General features: G+C 38.2%; 1 protein-coding gene across 4 annotated transcripts in view; it reads left to right on the top strand.

Annotated features, from left to right (window-relative positions):
• Positions 1 to 17,526, top strand: part of C5H10orf67 (chromosome 5 C10orf67 homolog) — a 120,425-nt gene extending 102,899 nt beyond the window's left edge. For all 4 annotated transcript variants that reach the window (XM_052001654.1, XM_052001655.1, XM_052001653.1 and 1 more), the window contains one exon: positions 17,242 to 17,526. In XM_052001654.1, the coding sequence (XP_051857614.1) occupies positions 17,242 to 17,288 (47 nt within the window). In that variant the 3' untranslated portion in view covers positions 17,289 to 17,526. The remainder of the gene's footprint in view (positions 1 to 17,241) is intronic.
• Positions 17,527 to 22,367: the final 4,841 nt, after the last annotated feature.

Below are 22,367 nucleotides of genomic sequence, written 5' to 3'. Positions count from 1 at the left end.
AGAGAGAGAGAGAGAGAAAGAGAGAGAGAGAGAGAGAGAGGAGAGAGAGAGAGAAACAAAGAGACAGAGGCAAGGAGGCAGACTGACAAATAGAGGCAGAGATAGAGAGAAAGAGATAGAGAAACAGAAACAGAGAGAGACAAAGGCACAGAGACAGAGACAGACACAGGAAGAAGGACACAGGGACACAGGGAGATGGACAGAGAGAGTTATTCAGAGAGATAGTCCCATAGAAAGAGAAAAAAAAAAGAGAAAGAAAATAGAAGTAGGCTGAGGACTTCTGCCTTGTTTATGCCCAACAGAACCAATGAAAGAGGCTGAGGAGGAATATTCAGAGGGATTAGGAAGAAGACTGGGAAACAGTCTACAATTTAGGAGGAGAGGCTGGTTAACAATGCTCAGAAATTAGAAAGAGGGAATTCTGTCATTTACCTCCTTGGATAGAAGTAGAGAAAAAAGTCCAGGGGAGGAAGGGGTCAGAGATTTTGCCCTTTGTTATGGCTTCTAGTTAAATGGGTTTTACAAAAATCAAGATTTCACAACAAAAAGACTTTTCCGAGAATCAGAGAAGAATCAGAGAAGACATATCAGAGATACCTAGTACTACCCATATCTCAAGAGGAATCTTCCACAACATGCTCAACAAGCAATCATTCAGCTTTTGTTAACTTGTAGTAATGGGAGATTCCAGCACTTCCAGAGGCAGTCTGGTTTACTTTTAGATGAGTATTTTTTGGATAATTTACTCTTTATTAAGGAGGCTTTCCTTATTTTAAACCTCATTTTCCTTCTTTGCAAATTATGCCCATTGTCCCCTCTGGAACCAAGCAGAACAAGTCTAATCCCTCTTTCATGAATGACCCTTAAGAAGTTGAAAAGCAGTAATAATGCCTTTCTCCCACAAAGTCTTCTCTTCTCCAAATTTAGCAACTCCTGTTCCTGTAACTAATGGTCATATGGCATAATATGACCATGGGACATACTCAAGCTTAAGAAAGTTCTTCCTAAAATGTGAACCCTAGATAGGAATGCAATTTTCCAAATGTGATTTGATCAGGCCGGGGAACATTGGGTACCATCTCCTTCCTAATCCTGAACACAAAGCTTTGCAATGTCAACTATGGTCACGTTAACTTTTCTTGAATACCATATTAAGCTGTTGATTCATATTGTTCCTGTGTTCCACTAAAAAACTTAGGTCAGACTGCCTATCTAGACACCCTGATATTGTACTTAGGAAGTGGATTTATTTTCCTATTGATCTACCAATTTATTTTACAAAGAAAATAAAACTCAGTAAGAAAAATAGTAGGTGGGTCCATTCAATCCATTCTTTTATATTTGACAGATAAAGGCCCAGGGTTGATATTTTGTTTATATATGTTTTGTATAGAAGGACAACAAATGAAGTAGAGCTTAAACTTGGGGTTTTTTATCTGAGCATCTTTTCTCTTGCATATTTGTTTTTTTGTTTTTTTTTAATAACTTTTATTGACAGAACCCATGCCAGGATAATTTTTCATAGCATTATCCCTTGCATTCACTTCTGTTCCGATTTTTCCCCTCCCTCCCTCCACCCCCTCCCCCAGATGGCAAGCAGTCCTTTACATGTTGAATATGTCACAGTATATCCTAGATACAATATATGTGTGCAGAACCGAACAGTTTTCTTGTTGCACAGGGACAACTGGATTCAGAAGGTATAAATAATCCGGGAAGAAAAACAAAAATGCAAGCAGTTTATATTCATTTCCCAGTGTTCTTTCTTTGGGTGTAGCTGCTTCTGTCCATCTTTGATCAATTGAAACTGAATTAGCTCTCTTTATCGAAGAGAAGGAAGTGGATTTTTTTAAATCCAAGTATAAGAATTTACATTTGTCTACGTAATGTTTCATCTTACTAGATTCATCCCATCAGTCTAATGCGCTACAGTCTTTGTGGAACCTGACTTCATCAACCAGGATTAGCCAACCCCTTCAGCTTTGTGTCATCAGCAAATCTGATAAGCATGGAAACCATGTCTTTATCTGTGTCACTGAAATAAAGTGTTAGAATAAGGTCAAGACCATTTAGCTCCTTGGGAACGCAATTCTTGATCTCCTTTCAAGTTGAATCTGAATTATTAGTGATCATGCTTTGGGTCAAGTGCATCCTCCAGGCTGCAGACCTACTTGGTCTATTATTGTCTAGGCAAAATTAAGCAGTGATCAGCAAGTATTTATTAAGCACACACTATAATAGGCAGTCAGACTTCAAAAACAGGAGAAAAAGAATTCTAGTTTTCAGGGAATATGAGAGAAAGAGAGAGACACACACACAGAGAAATACAGAGAGAGAGAGAGAGAGAGAGAGAGAGAGAGAGAGAGAGAGAGAGAGAGAGAGAGAAAGAGAGAACAAACACTCTGGAGAACCTGGAAAAAGCCTCATATAGAAAATGTTAGGTGAATCTTAGGTGAAATCAAGAAATGCAAGAAACAAAGAGAGGAAAGTCGTCCATTCCAGATAGTCATTAACGAGTACAAGGTAAGATCATGGTCTATGCTCTGTAAGAATAGTAATTTGGCCACTCCAGCTAGATTGTAGAGTGTGAGAAGCAGAAATGGATGTAATAAGACAGAAGAGTAGGCAGGAGACCAAGTTGTGAAAAATTCCAATGCCCCAAAGAGGAATTAGCATTTGATCCTAGAGGTTCTAGCCTCCATTAGCCATTGAGGTTTATTGAGTGGGGAGGAGGTGAACATGGCCAGTCAAACAGTCAGTCTGTAAATGTCAAGTGTCTGGCCTGTACCAGGTCCTGGGCTGGAGGGCACAAATCCAAAGAATGAAGCAATCTCCACTCTCAGGGAGCGGCCATTCTAGCAGGAGAAGAGAAGAACACACATGCACACATGCAGATAGGCACAGACAAGTACGTAGTATAAACATAAAGCCATAAATACCAGACAGTTTGGGAAGGAGAGAACCAGCAGTTAAGGGGAGACTGTGCTTGAGGAGCTTGAGGAACTAAAGAATAATCCTACGAGGCAGAGATGAGGAGGTGTGTAAGGCAGAGAGGTGGGAGATGGCATGTTGTGTGGGACACAGAGGAAAAAGGCAGTTTGCCTGGATCTCCAAGTGTGGGAAGGTGAGTAATGTCCAAAGAGGTGGGGCAGTTTGTGGAGAGCTTTAAAAGCCAAACAGAGAAGTTTATATTTTGTCTTCCAGACAATAAGAAGTTACTGGGTTTTGTTGAGTAGGGAGACACACAATCAAGTCTTCATTAAAGAAAAGTTATTTTTAAAGAAGTGTATAAAGTAGAATGAAGTAGAGGGAAACTTGAGGTAAGAAGACCAATTAGTGTCAATAATCCACCCAATGAGTAATGAAGGCCTGACCTAAGATGGCAACTATATGAGTAAGAGAAGGGATGACATTTGAGAAACTTATAGAAGTAGAAATAGGAAAATTTGAAAACTGGATATGTGGGGTGAGGGAAATTCTAGAATCCAGAATAATGTCTAGATTGCAAACCTAAGAGATTAGTACCATCAGCAAAAATAGTGAAATTTGGAGGGAGATGGATTTAGATGGAAAGATAATGAATTCAGCTCTGGACATGTTAAATCTAAGGTATCTCTGGAACATTAGATTTGAATTGTCCAATAAGCAATTGGTGATGTGGGAATGAAGTTCAAGGAGGAGATTAGAATTGGATATACATATGTGTGTGTATGTCCAGATCTGATCTATATATGAATAAATATGAATAATAGATTGGAATAGGGAGAGACTTAAGTCAGGGAAAACAATTGAGGACACAATTGCAATAGAAAAGAAGTGACAAAGGCTACGATGAGAGCTATGTGATTAGAGAGAGAAAGAGATAGATATGAGAAAGGTTGTGAAGGGAGAAATAATGGAATTTATTAACTGACCGGATACGGGTGAGTGAGACTTGAGTGAGGATGGTACTAGGTTATTAAAAGAATGATAATATCTTTGGGAGAAATATTGTTTGGAAGAGAAATGGATTTGATAGGGAGATAATCAGTTCCATTTTGGATGTATTTAATAACTTATATCTAGTTCAAAATGTCTCATAAGTATTCAGTGTTGTGGATTTGAAGTTGAGAGAGAAAGACTGGGGCCAGATATATAGATATGGTAACCAGTACAGGTCCTTGGGCTACAACCACATTTAAGAAACAAAACATAGATGATCATCCAGCAAAGAATATAAGGTCAGATAAGTAGGAGGAAGAATAAGAGAGAATAATGTCATAAAAACTCAGAGATGAAAGCACTTAAGTTTACCATAAAAGACTTTGGCAAATGCTTTTCTAAACTCTAACCCAAAAAAATGAAATTATACATAGTAAATCATAAAGTATTCCCTTTATCTGATCATCTTGTCAGAAAGGAAATGGGACTAAGCTGGCATGATGAAGCTAGGCCTGATCTCTGCAATCACTGTTTCTCTTTCTAAATGTTCACCAACTATCCCTTTAATAATGATTCCTAGAATTTTTTCAGGAGTGAGACTCGAGCTCTTTGGTATATAATGTACAGATTCTCTTACCTTTTTTGAAAACTGGGATACCATTTGCCCTTCTCTAGTCCTGCTAGGCCTCTTTCTCCCTTTTCTCACAATCTTTCACATATCTTTAGTAGCATTTCAGCAATCACATCTGTTGGTTCTTCCATTTCCTTAGAATGAAGTTTATCTAACTTGGTGATTGAAACTCTTCCTGTCTGGTTATCTGCTTTTTTATTTGAAGTATCAACTTCCTATTAACCATTTTTGTTCTCTTCTTTCCCCTCCAAAGAACATGTTCTCCTTGGTAAGGAAACTAAAGCAAAATAGACATTGAGCAGCTCTTCCTTCTTTCTTTTGTGGATTAGCATCACCCTATCCACTCTGAATAGCAACTCTATCACTTTTTAAAATCATCTTTTTTCCCAAATGTGAGTTGTAAAATTTATTTATTGTCATCCGTGGTTTTACTTGCTAGCATTAGACTCTATAGCACTTTCAGCATCGAGCCATGCTTTTATACGCATTTTGTTTCATTATCTGTCCTTCAATCTTCTGCATGTCTTTCAAAAGTTTAATTAGATGGTGACATATTATTTCCTGTATATTCATATTGATCTTTTAAGGCAATTTCCCCTTTCCTCCTCATTGGCATTATTTGTTTGTGTCTTCAGAATTCTATCCTTGAGAGCTTCCCCTCCTTCCTAAAGGGACTTCCCAGACAGAATTTTTTAACCATAGCATACTTCTTTCTAAATAAACTCTTTGAAATTTGCTCTCCTAGATATATGTCAGATTTTGCAAAACTATTCCACTGTGTTGCTATCACATTCTAAGCTGGATTGATCCTTTCAAGGTTTCTCTCATTTTTTTAATCAACCTTCTTATTAGTGAGACTCATCTCTAAGACAGAAGTTCTTATTTTTTGATTCTTCCACTTTTTGAAAGAATGAAATTATCATTTTGGCAAGTCACAAAGTTATTAGCTACTCTGCTTTTTTCAGAAAAGAGAACTCCAGCCAATATCAGAAAAATTGAAGGTATCCATCACTTATGTTATACCTCCATGATAAGCTTATGATCTATGATCCACCATTTTCTATTTCCTTTTGAAAATATGTTCTCTTGAAAAAAAAGGTTCCTTATATGGACATGTTTAATTAATATCTTTTCCAGTATGCCCTTCTTAATGTTGTACCAACAAGTGACATTCATGAGCACAAAGCATGAAAAGGATAAAGATCCATTGCCTTTACAGCCTCAAACTTTTAGAAAATAGTACAATAAATTAAGGTTATGAGTGGTTCAAACACATACATATATGATGTATGTGTTTGTGTATATATATATATGTGTATACCATATTTTTTACCTTGCCCTATTTTCCAAAATTCCAAGATGTATATAATAAACTATTCTTTTTTAGAATATGTTCCTTTGACCTAACTTTAAATGAATGTGTCTCCAAATGGAAATCTGGTAGTCCTCCTCCCTGGATTGAAAGATCAGAATACAAATGTCAAATAGATCCCAAAGGTTATCAAACTGTACAGATCCTTTGATCTAGCTGGTTTCTACTGGGCTTATATCTCAAAGAGATCATAAAGTGGGGAAAGGGACCCAAATTTGCAAAAATGTTTGTGGCAGCTCTCTTTGTAGTGGCAAGAAACTGGAAACTGAGTGGATGCCCATCAGTTGGAGAATGGCTGAAAAACTTATGGTATATAAATGTTATGGAATATTGCTATTCTGTAAGAAATGATCAGCAGGATGATTTCAGAGAAGCCTGAAGAGACTTGCATGTACTGATGCTAAGTGAAATGAGCTGAACCAGGAGATCCTTGTACATGGTAACAGCAAGATTATACAATGATCAATTCTGATGGACGTGGCTCTTTTCAACAATGAGATGATTCAGATCAGTTCCAATGATCTTGTGATGATGAGAGCCATCTGCACTCAGAGAGAGGACTGTGGGAACTGAGTGTGGATCACAACATAGCATTTTTACTTTTTTTGTTGTTTGCTTGCATTTTGTTTTCTTTCTTATTTTTTCCTTTTTATCTAATTTTTCTTGCAGCAAGATGATTGTATAAATATGTATACATATATTGGATTTAAGATCTATTTTTAATATGCTTAACATATATTGGATTACTTGCTATCTAGGAGAGGGGTGGGGGGAAGGCGGGGAATTTGGAACAGGTTTTGTAAGGGAAAAATTACCATGCATAGGTTTTGAAAATAAAAAGCTTTAATAAAAGAAGAAGAAAATATGAAATAGGGAAATAATCTCCAAGATTCATCTTTACCTTTTAATATTATACTAATACAACAGTAGAGCCTTAAACATCAATCTGGTGTCTTTAAATCATTATTCTTCCTTCTTAGTAGCTCATTTGCTACCAGAAAGTGAAATGAACATTAGGGAAAAGAAGACTGGATATTATCAGAACAGAGAGAGTAAAGTAAAACAATAATTTTTGTTGCATGCCTGCTTTTTCAATAGTAAAAATTATTTTTTCATACGTTGTACCTTTTAAAACTAAAACTCTAAGAGAATGATTATGGTGTTAAAAACAGATGAAGATTAAAAACAAGATATAGCCTTATTAATTCTGTGAAATGACTAGATGAAAAGGAGCACTGTCTGTAAATTTTCAAAGCATTTTGGAGAATTGCAAGAGTCGTAGCCTTAGGAAGACTGTTGTAACTTTATTAATTTTGTTTGCTATTTCACAGTGATAAAATTTGGCATCTAAGCCTCCCATTGTATAATGTGCACTGTGACTGATTTTATGTACTCAAGAAGACCTTTCTCACAGCCCAGTAATTGGGGGGTATTGACTTTGTAATCTTTGGAAATGTTCTTAATGAGCACAAAAGACACGAATCCCATAGATAAAACCTCAAAGTAACAGTGCCTCTTTGCGGGCCCTGTCAGCAAAAGAAAACTCAAACACAAGTATCTGATGCACAAGAGTGGCACCCATTAAGTAGCTAGATTACATTGTTCTTTTAGTCCCAAAAGAAAAATTGCAAAGGGAATTAAAAAAAAATAACTTCGAAGGGCCTACCTCTGAACAATGAATGCAACCTGAAAAGCTTATTCTGGAAGTGAAATTGGTTTCCTTCCCAAGAGTATATCGAATTTGTTATTAAGTATAAGAAAAAGTTGCAGATAAAGACTTGAGCTACTATCATTGATAAAAATTTCACATACAAAAAAATCACTAAGAATGGGAAAGTATCCATCTAGTGCGTAAACATGGAATGATCAGAAGTAATCAAGAGAAAGTCAGCTAAATTCTACATCTAAGTGTCAATGCAATCTTTTCACATATATCAGCTGCTCTCCAGAGCTAGTTAAGAACAATATATGGCAGCTTATCAATTCCTGAAGCATGTAGATGTCTTTATAGTATTTATAGGTGCCACAGGATCTCACTAAATCCAACTCAATTAGAAGAATTCATGGGATTCTGTTTCCTACATTGCTTCCCTAGAGATGCATGTGTAAAGATGTATATGCATGTGTATAGATGTATGAAGTGACCAATCCATCTGAGCATTGTGTATATGTGTTTGTGTGTGTATTTTGTATGCATGTTATGTATATTAAATGCCAGGAATTAACTGGGGATTATATTCCATTGTTTTTTAGAATCCAAAATTAACTGACATTCACTTTTATTTTTTAGTATTTTCAGCTGATTTTTCACATCATTCCTTCTTTCCATTCTGTCATTAACTTACAAGGATTTAGAAATCATTATTTATAAAGAAGGAAATAAGCATTTATTAACATAGTAGAAACTATACTAAGCACTTTTAGAAAAATCTCATTTGATCTTCACGACACCCCTGGAAAGTAAATGCTATTATCATCTCCATTTTACAGAAGAAGTTGAAACAGATAGGTTAAGTGATTTGCCCAGGATCACACAGGAAATATCTGAAATCATTGTTGCACTCAGGTTCTCTTGATTTCAGACATAAAGCTCTATCCACCGGACCCCCTCACTGCCTCTATTCAGGGCATGTGAAGGGAATTTTCTTCCAAGTACATGCAGAACTTTTAATGCTCTCATCCTTCTTGCTGTCACAAAGACCCATCTTTGATAGCACTGCTGTTGTATGAATGATGCTATCTGGCCAGAATGTCTTTCTGTTAGAAGAATCATCACGGCAAGTAACCCAAAGAGAAGTGGAAGAATTCAGCACTCCACATCACATGGAGTGCATGGAGTGATAGTCATGCAGTCTGCTGCATTTGACCAGGGATGACTTAAGTGGAAAAAAGAGTATTACAGAAGGCATACTGAGCACCATCTATAAGGGACACTTAAGATTACCAAGTGAAACATGGATGAGGATTCAGCAAAAGAGATTGAGACTGAGTGATCAGACAGATGAAAGGAAAACCAGCGAAAGTGGTGTCTCTAAAACCCAGAGAGAGTATCAAAGAGAAGGATTGTGGCCAAAGCTTCAGGGATGTCAAGAAGAATGGGGATTGAGAAAAGGCTATTATATTTGGTAAATTACTATAGAGATCAAGGGTCTACTTAACTAATTTCTCATGATCTATTATTAACTACTCCCACCCCCACCCCCCAAAAAAAAAACCCAAACCAGGAAAACCAAACCTTAATGTTTAGACTTCAATAGATGATGAGTCAAAAGACTGTTTTGGGGTTTAGTCAAGTAGCTGAATTTCTTAGACCATAATGTCAAATCAGAATCACAAGCTTGTCATCAGTAGTTCTCCAGCTTCTCTGTATTCAGTAACCTCAGATTGCACCCCTAAACTCCAGATTTTGTAAGAAAGGGATCTCACAAATAAACGTAGTTGGTGACAAGGAAGACATATGGCAAGATACTGTGAATGAAAGCCTTTCACAATTCAAAGCATTAAGAAGTCAGCAGGGCCACTTGAGGACTTGTACAAAAAAGATAGGAAATAGGAATCGGACTTGTGCTGTAGCATAATAGAATTCATTTGGATTGGGCAGACCACCATATTTGGAATATGAAGTTTTTTTGATCCATAAAATAGGCACGATTAGCAAGATAAGCTAGCTATCAATTCAGTAATGAGGAAATTACAAACAAAACCATTTGGTAAAGTGCTAAGGTTTTTTTTAAAAAGAAAAATAATCATTACATAAGCATGTATGAATTTGTTGGTGTAGAAAATGTATTGTGATTTTTTTAAAGTCCTAAAGATAAACTAAAGAAATATTTCATGAGCATTGTGCTAGGAATTTCAAGGCAATGCAAAAATTGAATAAGTTTTTGCTGTCTGATTCTAAATACTTTGGCTATCACTACTACTACCTTCAACATGTGATCCCACTTTCAATATTATTGAGATTATGTGACCTAATGTGCCAAAATTCTAAAAAGAAGAATCTTTGCTCATTGATTGTATTTCCTTAGTACCCCACTCTTTTTCTGCAACCCCTGAATTTTGCCTCTAGCCATCGAAACTGCTCTCTCAAAGGTACATGATTGACCTCCTTGTCAAATTCAAAAGACTTTATTTCCTGATTTTTTTCTTTTTTTTTTTATTCTCCTTGATCTGTTTGCAGCATTTGATCCTGTCAACCTTTGGTATCTATTCAACAGCAAACAATTGTAAAAGAAAGCTTGAAAAGTAAAGAAGTATGGGGCCGTGGAAAGCCTTGAATGCCAGCCTAAGTGACTAGTAGTGACACTGTCAGGAAAAATGAGCTTTAGGAGAAAGATGGAAGCTTCTCTTTCATGCTTTCTCAACCCTTGGTTTCTACATAATGCTGCTTTTTGTTCTCTGTCAACCCCTCAGTGATTTCTCATTATCTTTCTCTCTTCAAAGTATGGATATACTTCAAGATATTGTCACATAGACCCTTTCTCTTCTTTACAAAACTAAGTATTCATTCCTTGTTTATTCCTTGCCTTCCCCATCTCTGTGAACTTAGGAATATTTTTCTTCTTACTTAGAATGGAATATGTCATTGAAATGTTGAAATCTTTTCTAAGGATCAGTCAGGTGCTGTTGCATCCATGATGATTGCCCCATCCTCCTCAGCTCAAAGTGATTATCTCTCCCTCCTAGCAACTCTTCCATCACCCTATCTAATCTCTCCTCCCCAGCTACCAAATGATAAGTTGTGATACAGCTATTTGTGTGCATAAGCTCCTTGGAGAAGATTATCATATCATATTCCTTTGTGTATCCCCAGACTGATACAGTGCTCTACATGTAAAAGGGACTGAATTAATATTTGTTGGAATGAAATGAAATAGACTGATCATAGCTGAAGATCTGGGAAGTGATAAAGTAGTTTAAAGAACTGGGCTGAGAACAGAACCTTGGAGAATGCCTTTATGATCCATAAGACAAAGGGGGGCTCTGCAGCATAGTGACTAGAGTGCTAACTTTAGAATTGAAGAAGACCTGAGTTTGAATCCTGACTCCTATGTGATCTTGCAGAAATCATTTCCTTTCTCTGAAAGTTTGATTAGATTATCCCTGAGCTTTCTTCCAAGTGATCCTCAAGGGCAGAAAAATGAAGAGAATAAAATAATGTGGCATTTTCCAGACCAGAGATTCAAGATTGAGTATCAATAGGCCACATCTTTGGAGAAGCTTCTCTTGCCTCATCTTGATACACTTTCCAATGGAAAGGAGGCCATTGCTGCTCCCATGTTTATCATCTAAAGCATTTATTTAGTGTCCGACATAAGACCACAGTCACTTTAAGAAATATTATGTTTTATAAGACAAAAAATGATTGTCCAGCTTAGTATTGCTGCTAAGAGATGTTTTGTGGAAGTGAATAGTGATCGGTCATAATATATACATGAAAAATGAGGAATGCCCCTTTAACATAATAACCCACTGCCTCATTAATCAGTATAATAAACCAAAAAACTCATTAATCAATCAACAGTTTTTTTCTATGCTACCTTGAAGTCTCTTCAAGACAGAGTGTCTTCAGGGCATATGTTATAATGAATAAATGAATGGAAAAGCACTTATTAAGTGTTTTTCATATGCCAAACACTATAATAAAGACTGGGGATACAAAAACTGGAGAAACCACCCCTGCCTTCAAAAAGCTTACATTCACGTGGTGGGTGAAAGGACACATAAAGGCCAGGGCGAACAGGGAAGGATATTCAGGTCTGAGAAATCTCAGAGATGAAGGGGAAAGTGGAGAAGGGAACAAGCATTTATAAAGTGCCTACTCTGTGCCAGGCCATGTCCTAAATGCTTTACAAATATGATCTCATATGAACCTCACTACAACCCTTTGAAGTGAGTGTTCAGTTTCCTCGTTTATGGCAGGGAGAGGTTAAATGACTTGCCCAGGCTGACACAGTTAGCATATGTCTGAGGCTGGATTTGAATTTATGTCTTACTGATTCTGGTGCCAGAACTCTAATTCATTCTACTATGTAGCTGGCTGAACAGATACTACCTTTCCAGAGGCAATGATAGCACTGATTTGATTATAATTCTCAGAATAGGACCTTAAACTACTGAGATAAATAGGGATCCACCAGATTTTACATCATGTGACGTAGATAATAGGAAGTCTTCTCCAGGATCATGGAAAATGCAAAATCAAAAGAAAGATTTCCTACCTTCAGTAAAGTTCTAGATAGTTCTATGTACTGTTGACCTTGTACTAATGTAAGTGTGCTGCGGACCAGTATAGAACCATTTTAGTGTCATCTACAGCAACTCAAAATTGGTTCAACTATCAGTCTAGAACAAAGACAAGTTGAAAAAAGAAAGACAGAAAGAAGAAATATAAAGGAAGAAAGAGAAAGAAAAAAAGAAGAAATTTCTTAAAATAATCTTATTACATCTTAAGAAAGGAAGGAAGAAGAAAAAAGGAAGAAAAAAATAAAAAAGAAGGAATGAAGGAAAGAAAGAAGAAATTTCTTAAAAGAATCTCATTACCTACATCTTAACACACAAATTAAAACTATAACAACAACTTTGCTAAATCTTTGATATCTACAAGTACCAAATTATATGAAATTATATGAAATATGACATTTATATGAAGGCAGAGACTGCCTTCAAAATTATCCATAAAAGGTGGATAATACAAAGAATGGCAGTGAATAGTAAACTAAGAATTTAAATCTATAACCTTTAATTGCTTCTTTCATAACCTTTCTTACTGAGCTCAACAGCTTGAAAAACAATGGTTTCTTCATTTTCATACCTATAATGGCAGTGAATGGTAAACTAAGAATTTAAATCAATAACATTTAATTGCTGCTTACTTTCATAATCTTTCTTACTGAACTCAACAGCTTGAAAAACAATGGTTTCTTCATTTTCATACCTATATAAGTTTTTACATAAATAAGAGTAGAAATCCCTTTCAAAAGTATGTCCTGAGTATATACTTTCTAAATAAATGCAAAATGCATTTATTCTTTTGTCCTACTAGTAAGTATATGTCCTAGAATCTCACAGTCCATTACATGAGTAAAGAATCACTTCCTTCATTCAGGAAAGGAACAATGTACAGTCCATCTGTTAAAATTAAGTAACTTCTTATGTTTTACCAAAAAAAAGTCTGGGTTGGGCCCCAAAATATCTCAAAAGCCATTTAGTAACTTTCTCATCAATGATTTTTCTTCTGGTCCAAAAAGGAAATTAATTTTAGAAGAATCCAAAGAAAGTTGCTTTTTCAGGCAAAATTAGGCACTGAGTATTATTTTAAACTACAAGAAAAGTTCACAGAGTAATGGTGCACAGATGAGCTTTCCAAAGGATATCCAGTCCTTTATTAAACACATGCTAACTGTGGTCAACTGTGACCAATTTGGTTTATTACTCTCCACAAGAGTTTGAACTGAGATTACTCAGTTAATTTAATTGAGAAGTGTTGGATGAACTTGAACTGTTTCTTAGACATGAAGGAAGAGAGACTTTCTTTGCTAAAATATCAAGCATTCAGTAGGGTGAGTTAATCTTTGACAGTTTGTTTCTTTAGATCATTTGTATATCACAAAAGAAGAAAGAGGTTTGTCTTTCAGATTCATAATTACTACTTCTCTTTGCTTGGAGGTAGAGCCAAATGACAAAGACCCTAAACAATGTAAAAAAAAAAAAAAAAAAAAAGTAAAACAATATAAACAAAAAGTGAGAATTCCTACTTGGGATTTAAAAATTGACTGTAGTTTTTATTCATGTGACATTGACTTTGATATGTATCATTAGCACGCCGTGAGGAAAAAGAAATTGAAGAGTTTAGTGAGGAAAAACAAAAACAAAACCCCAGAAATGAATAAAATCATGGCAAATTTCAGCAGCAGAAAAGCCAACTCCAGAGTTAAGAGATTTTGAAAACTTTCTCCTGATTTCACTCATTAAAAAACAAAATGGAGAAATTTGCCTGTTTATTTATTAAACAAACCCCAGAGCTTCTTTCCACATGGAAATGTGAAACAGTATTGACAGCCTCTGATTGAAACACTAGTGATAACTTTATCAGTGGTATGTGACACAAGGTGGCACCAGACTGGAAAATGCATCCTCTTCATATGTGTCAGTAAACATTTTAGAGATACTTTTTTTTTTTTTAATCTTTGAAAAGATCAAAACTTTTAACGGGTAATTTTGGTGCATTGACTTTTTTTTTCTTAAACTGAATTTAAGTTCAATACCCTCTAAATTATTCTCAGCAACTCAGAGACAGAAAATCTTTGCATAAATTACAAAATCGCCCTTAATGTTACTAGTGACTCTTTAAATGGAATTTTTCATTCAAACTTTGTCATTAAAATAGAAAGGCCTTTTGGTTGTGACCATACAAGCATACTAAATGGTATATGTTTGTGATACTGAATGAATCTGGCCCATATGCTGCACTGCAAAGCTACATGAATGAAGCATTTACCAAATCAGGCCCACCACATTAAACAGAAAAACAATCTTTATTCATGGTAACTTATCAGTTTCAATTAATCAACCTTAACAATGGAAATTCTGATGTGTTCAAGCAACTTGAAAGCAATAGGTCATCTCCAGGGCAGCCATGTTGTGTCTTTGTGCCTATGGCTTGGAACAAAGCTACATCTCCAATAAATATACATACATATACATACATACATGTGCATAGATAGCCATACAAATGTACAGTTCTGGAGATGCCCCTGCCCATCCATATGAAGGCAGCTTGTTGCTTCTAGTTGTTTGGAGGAGGTCATAACAAATTTCATTATTTTCCTCCCAAGTATTAGTTTTGGAGCTCTGTAAGTTTAAACAAAAGAAAAGACATTCCCATTGGCTGACCATCCTTTCAGTTTCTGTGCCGCTATGTGAATGGCATTGTGCAGACGGTTCCAATGGTATTGAAAAGGGGTAACCATTGGTTTGATTTGGTTACACGGTTTCGTAAAGAGCTCCCTCCCACTGCCTTAGGGTCTGTGAAAGGTCCCTGACCTGTTTAGAACTGCCAAGTGAAATGTCATGTCGCCCCTCCCAAGTGGGAGTATCTGCATTCATTTGATCAGTATAAAAAATGGTTGGGGATGGTGAGATCAGTGCTTTTGAATTGCAATTTATAGCAGTTTACAAAAATGCACATTGTTGGAAAAGAAAACATGGAAGTGTTTCTTTCCAAATTGCATTACCTGTGAAATGTCATTAGTCTTCTAAAGATAGTTACATCCTATTTTTTAAAATTATTTAAGAGAGTTATTTCAACTAAAGAAAATCAGAATCTTATTACGTGATGACTTAATATTCTTCTGTTGAATTAAGTTATTTTAGTTTTTGCCTCATATTTGGGAAGGATGGGGTTTCTGGATTCATTATTGAAACGAATATACTTAGTGGTTGTTTCCATTGAATGATTCTGACAATCAATTTTATCAGTAAGTTCTTCTAGCAGAACATTCTTTTCCCAGACTGTAGAACAAGTTTAATTTGTTAATTAAGTCTAGCCTCTTCATGTTCACTTATTTGCAGTTAGACATTGCATTCTGCCCTGAGTCTCCTACACCTTTGTCCTAACAGTGCTTTCACTAAAATCCAAACAGCAGCAGAGGTCCCGGAAATGTTTTTGTGGATGGTTTTGTGAAATCCAAAGTATAGATATCCGATTATGCTTCAGGCTAACCATTACCATGAGATTAAATTTTGACTTGGGTATTTTCATTTAAAAATATTACTTGTATTCATGAAATGTTTAAAGGAATTAATGAACTTTATGTCAGAGTAGTTGAAATGTTCACAGAGGTTAAAAGAAACTCAGGAATCCAATGTGATCTTAGGGTTTTCCAAGCCCCACCCTCTCCCTAAAATCCTTAATATCACTTTGAGACAACTGGGAAGCTGGACCTTTCACTTGAGGAAGTGTGTACAGGTGGTTAGAGTGAGAGCCAGTGGGGCCTGGGTGAGAATTGCTTTAAGGAAGAGGGGACATCTTTTTTCTTTTAAACAAATGAAAAGCTGGATTTTGGAATATGCCATGGTGGCTTGGGCTGGTATTGATATTTGACCTAAGAAAAAGTTGGAAAGGCCCCTTTTCTATTAGAATCGGCTCAGATGGATCCAATAGCACTCTACATTGAACATACCACCAGTGAAAACCGAGCTTGTCACTTTTTTTTTATCTTTGTTCATGTTAAGTTTAGGAATGACAGCCAGGCTCTGTGTGTTTTCCTCTCCCATTGCCCTAGCTGTAGTGACCACATTGACACCTACCGGTGCCCAAAGGCTGCAACTCTTTGTCGCCTTCTCCACGCTCCTGGATTTCACTGGGATTAGTTAGTAGCTCCATTGTTCGTGTTCAAAGCTGTAACATCGGATTCCCATGTTTGGGCCTTCCTCCCTCAGACCCCCAAGGCTCCCCTCACAATCCATGAAACAGGTAAAATTCCCTCCCTGCCAGGAAAGAACAGGAGATGGCAGGACCCAGTATGGGGCCAGTCTATTTCCTTCACAACTGAATCCAAATAGGGAAACTGTGATAATCTAATGGATCAATACTTAGTGGGATTTGTTTTTCTCTCTTCCTCATTCAGGTTTCAAAGGAGAAATGACAAATGTAAAATTTTAGATCTCTTGATTTTAGAAGCAAAAACTAGCCCCGAATCTTGTAAAAGTCACTTTTCTTCCATGATACTGCTCTACCCCTATCAACAGCTTCCCAATCCTGGGAAGAGAACACTGTTGAAAGTCACTCACTGACCTTACTGATTTGATCACAGCCACCTATAAAGTCAATTTCAAAGGCTCTAGGACAGCAGGGATCCAGAGGAAATCAGCTAAGGATACCTAACGTCTGGTTTTAGAAGAAATTGCACTGGAAAAAAGTCCAGTTCCCCAGAGAAAACATTTTTTTTCCCCTGAGAGTTGTTTTTACCAGGCATATATGATAGGAGCTAGAGTTGAAAGAAATCTTTAAAAATCATGTATCTGGGAGCCTCTCATTTGACAGGGAGAAATTGAGGTCCAATGATCTTACATGATTTGCCCAAGACCATCCAAGTAGCACCTGTCAGAGGTTGGGGATTCAAACCCAAATCCCCTGATTTCAAATCCTAGATTTCAAATTCTAGACAGAGCTAGACAGACCAAGATGAGATGAAGTGTGGGGAATCGGACACCCAGAGCAGAGCTGGGTTCAGCTTAACTGATGGGTTGGATGGGGTCTCTCTTAGTGGGTGCTAGATATACCAAGCTTTGTCTCTTTCATTTTCTATCACAGAGGTGATTTCAGAAGGAGAGGAAGACCATGAGATGGAATTCAGATAATAACCAAAACTGCAATGACAACTTAAAAGACAAAAAGCAGAATACCAGGAGAAGATAAATTCATCGAGAAGGCCTTGACTTTGCCTTGTTCCAGATAACCAATTTTTTCTGTTTGCAAATAAACTGTTTAACCTTTGCCCCTTCCCCCCTCCCAGATTATGCCTGGGATTAAGTTCCTGTAGTTAAGAGGAAGCTCTTCGGCTCTCCTCATCAACCCTCAATAAATTATTTCCTCAAACCTTTTTCATGCGTATTCAGGCTAAACCCTGGGAGGGACAGATCTTCCAGGGGCTGCCACAACCCTCGACTCTATAGCACTTATCCCCCTGCAGGCCCTAGGGCCTGGGCTACGTGCAAAGGAGCGATTTTCAATAAAGAGGTTTACCAAACTAGGATTGTCTGGTGCACTCCGTAATCTAGAACATCAGCCCTCCACCTCTAAGCAGACCCTGGAAACAGGAATAAAGTCTGACCAAAAATGCTATACAAATCATACATCTGAGCAGCTGCCTTTACTAAACTAAATTTCCCTTAAGGGAAAGGCAAAAAGGTGTGAGGTTGGCGGTAAATTTTTCCGCCAAACTAAGAGCGCATAGCTCTTAGAAAAAGAATATTCTGATTTTAAATGTTCCCTCTCAAAAAATTAGATCCCTGCCGGGAAGTGAAAGACTCCATCGTCTGTTTTTCTTGAAAATCAGGATTAAAGTATGGGTTAGTCAACCTATTTGAAGAATGAAGGACCATTCTTCCTTTGCAGCTCTCCATGCGTAATGTTCAGCTTCCACTTTCCCTAACCGAGAGTTCCAAGACTATAACTTCAGGGATACCCTCTTAAGAAGTCCCCTCTGCTGACATCTAATTAGATCCTGATTAAGCTTCAGGAAATAAGTTTCAGATAGCAATTGCCTATAGCCGAAATCCTCTGGCGCAAACAGAAAACTCTGGGAAGACAAGTGCTCTGTGCGTAAAAGGAAGCAAAGGCTTTAACTGGAAAAGGCCCTCGCTATTCTCAACCCCAGTACATGAGGTGGCACAGCGCAGCCCAGCATTATTCGAGCTTCATCTACTATGCACTATATACCACCGTCTCCAAAGGATTGTTGCCCTAGAAACTTGTTTTAAATCTCCTGCTATATATCAACACCTTGTTTTAGCAGTCTTTGGCTGAATTACAGTTACACAGTTTGGCGCTTCTTTCAAATTTCCTCCCATCAGTTTGGCCAAAGAAAGGAATTTTTCTCCTTTAGAAATGAATCGGCTTAATTAGTAAGTAGATTAATGGCAATTGCTGGTGAGTTGGTTTCCAGCAGAGTTTCACCAGAGAGGGTTAATCGGAGTCAGGTCTGGAATCTTTCCCAGAACTGGCTGCCAGCCATTTCCACCAACCAATCAACCCTACAAGAAACGAACGAGTGAAACAGAGTTTATATTCTCACTGCCATTATGCCTGCCCTAAATTCCTAGGAAGCAGGCTAGCAGTTGGAGGTGCAACGTGTTTGTTTATTCCAGAGTGGCAACAGTAGCCTTAAAGGATTCGTCTTCGAAATTTATTTAGAAACCAAAGGAAAATTTCAAGCCACGTGGAACATGCCCTCTAGGAAAGCTCAGAGGCTATGGAAACTCCTGGGAGCCCTTTGATAATATCCGATGTAGAGAACCCAAACCTCTCCAAACTAATTCCTCTACCAACAAGAAATCTTTCAAAAGTTTTCCTGAGTGTCTTGCAATAGTATCCACTTTTTTCCCATAGTGATAAAAATGCTTTCATAGTTTAACCCGCAGCTGCATTAGTCTTGCAAAAAAAAAAAAAAAAAAATCCCTGCTGAGAAATGCATATAATAGGAAAAACAGATCGGCTGGACAGCAGTGTAATTAATGCCAGAAAGGGCTGAGGCCGGTTTCATAGTTTGTCTTTTGAGGATATCAAGACGAGACCTGGTGAAAAATGACGCATGCTTTAGCATTTCAGAAAGCTGGCAACTGGCAGAGCCTTTACTTTTTTTTTTTTCTTTGACTTCATGCCGCTGAACAAAGAGGTCGGCAGAACTAGCTAGGTTGTAATGAGTTCTATGTCCCTAGCACATTAAGTGCATCATGGAAACATATTGTATCGAAATAGTTTGGAGGAGAATACTGGGGATGAAAGAGAATGGGTGCTTTGATCAGCTCCCTGGGGTCCTGAGTGCGCACAGACCGACTTGCAAGGAGTTATTCAGCTCCAGCGAGACACACTTACAACACCATTCAAAGAAATTTGCATATCTGTAATTTATCACATTGGTCCTGAGCATTTTTGCAAGGTAAATAAAAGTTGGCTGAATAAAAAATATCAATCATCACAGAGATAGAGGAAATTGTGAAGCCAGTTTTTCCTGAAAAAATAAATAAATAAAAGTCCACAAAATGCAAAGCTTTATCGCTGGATTTCTTTTAAACAATCCCTGAAAGCAATATAGGTTAGGCTCTGGGGAAGCTGCTAGAGGGGTCTTAGCTTCCTTAAGTTTAAGATTTTTCTCAAAAGCTAAAACTACATCGACAGTGGTGTCTATAAGCAGGACGCACGGTGCAGATGAATTCATACAGACTTTGGAGAAGAGGAAAGATGATTTAGTTCTCAATCTTTCCTTGCCATCTGCAAACATTAAGATTAAATCTCTCCCTATCCTCTTGTTGATTTCACTTGTTTCTTAAAAGTGTCAAAGTTGTTTGCCAAACTTAACCGCTCTAGGGTATGAAATGTCTAGGGAAGTGGTCAACAGGGAAATTTCCTTTCTAATTCTCCTAGACAAACAAGGGAAGAGTTAACAGGCAGGCATTGTTTGGCTTTTTTTTTTTTTTTAAACAACTCCAGTTAACAGCAAACAAGACTCTTCAACTTGACCTTGGAAAAGGGCTATGTGCCTGCAGATAATCTATCAACGGACCCCCGGATGACAATGATGTATTTCAAAGTATTGTCAGATGAAAAGATTGATAAATATGCTGCTGCAAAGAGTGAGAACTTTGAAAATAGGCAACAGGCAAATAGTATAGAGTGTGCTTCTTCCACCTCCTCCTCCTCCTCCTCCTCCTCGGTCCTCTGAGAGTGAGCCAGCCTAGCAGAAGAGAAGCCAGTAAATCAGCCCCGTAATATTTCTTAAGGGGCACGGAAAAGCTGTGAACAGTACTTCTCATATTAAACGCAATATTTCTTTGCTTTCGTGGGGAACAAAAGTCATAGCAAGACGTCTTTATGGCTAATTCAGTCAAAGGCACATCTCTGGTTCCCCTGCAGAAAGGTCAGTGTCGTTGTGTTTGGTCCACCGAGGGGGTGTTTTCACACTGAAAACTAAGCCAGCTGTCCCTGTCATACTCTCACCATTGGGGAGCGCGCACTGTGCATGGTTATTAGCCACATTCTACACCTGCAAAATATACCGATTTCCAAGACTTTTCAAGCTCCCCCCACTCTTCTTATTCCAAACACACACACCCCTCCCTCCTTCTAAACTTTGACAACACAATTCAAGCCCAGGATGAAAGCGCTGGAGGCAAGAGAAACGTCGGGAAGGGGGAGGCTTGACAAGCGTCTCGTGGGTGTCTATTGAGCTGCTATCAAAGAGACTTCAAGTATTTTTTTTTAAGTATGAGAAACTTGCAAGTAATTGCATCGAGGCGTCACACATTTGTGGCTGGCTCAAGTGCTATTTGCTGAACCCTAATATTTAATTATGCGCGCAGGCACTAGGCTTGGGGCTGTAGCCAAACGTCCTTCATTTATAAGTGGCTCATTTTGCTTTTTTGTTTTTGTTTTTGGCTTTATTTGCATTTAATATGCCAACGACCAAGGCCCCGCGAATACTTCTTCATCTTTCCATTGAGTATATACGTATATTTAAAATACCCAAACACACTCATCCACTATCACCCAGTTGCTGCACTTTCATCGTACTGTTCCAGTTTGAATGTCTTCGAGGGGGAAAAAATCATCCGGGTGTCATAATTAGACCTCGAAGACAATGTAATGAATTAGCGAGGCAGTGGGGCCTCAGGCAGTTTAGGATAATCATCATCGCCTCAGAAGAAATCTATGTATAACTTTCCCCAATATCTTCTGGTCACTACTTGAAGACCTCTCGTGACAGGGAACTCACTACCTTTGACAACCCATTCTACCTTTGGTCAACTCTAATTGTTAGGAAATTTTAAATGACAGATGCTCCAGAAACCGATTTCGAGTTGGACTGGAGATTTGGGATGCAGCCCAAATAAGAGGCTAAAAAAGATACCATAGAAGAATCGGGGGGGAAACTATCCAAAAAATCGGGGAGTCTTTCAGAAAAGTGCACCTTGAAAGTGAAACTGCTCCCACATCAATCGGTTACTCGTGAATAAGGCCAGAAGGGAAGAGATCAGCTTCTTCCAGCAGCTTTTGTACAAGGGCGCGAAGATGAGAGGAAGTAGGGGTGGGGCAGGTATAGCATTTTCTTTCTCCTCATCCAAAAAGAGGTGAGGAACCCAGAATGTGTTTCTACCCCTGATCCTTGGGCTATCCTTCACCCCACACTTCGAGAAGTTTAATGATTAAACTCCAGAATGGAAGAAGTGATCGGACTCACAGGCTCCAGGTGCGTTCCCAGAAAAAAAAGGCAAAGATCTGTAGAGATTAGGTCTTGTAAGTGAACTTGGGGAGAGGGCTACGGAGAACCCCCTGTCCCGTCTCACTATATAAACATCTAGCCTGGAGGGATGGGATAGGAGAGCCAGACTCAAGCTTGGCAAAAATCTCCCCGGCTCTCCGAGTGATTTCAGAGCAACAAGTTGCCCGGAACAGGTGCATGCGCCTGGAGAGTTGGGACGTCCAGCTGCCAGCAGGCCTGGAGAGCCCAAGGTCTCTCGCTGGGCAAGGTCAGACCCCCCTAGAGGGCAAGAAAGGTGCTGAGATCAGCGGGAGGCTGGCGGCTCCCCTAGCCGCCACACAAAACTTGGGCGTCCAGAGCCCAGGGCAGCAAACAGCTCTAGATTGCCTGAAGAGTGTAGCAGGCTCTGGGGGTTCAGCTCAGTCTCGGGGAGGAGGCCTCCCCAGGGCCCCCACTGGAT

This window comes from Antechinus flavipes, chromosome 5 (genome assembly GCF_016432865.1).
Source record: "Antechinus flavipes isolate AdamAnt ecotype Samford, QLD, Australia chromosome 5, AdamAnt_v2, whole genome shotgun sequence".
Taxonomy (NCBI): domain Eukaryota; kingdom Metazoa; phylum Chordata; class Mammalia; order Dasyuromorphia; family Dasyuridae; genus Antechinus; species Antechinus flavipes.
Note: the sequence above shows the minus strand (reverse complement) of the source record. Positions and strands in the feature narration are given on the sequence as shown.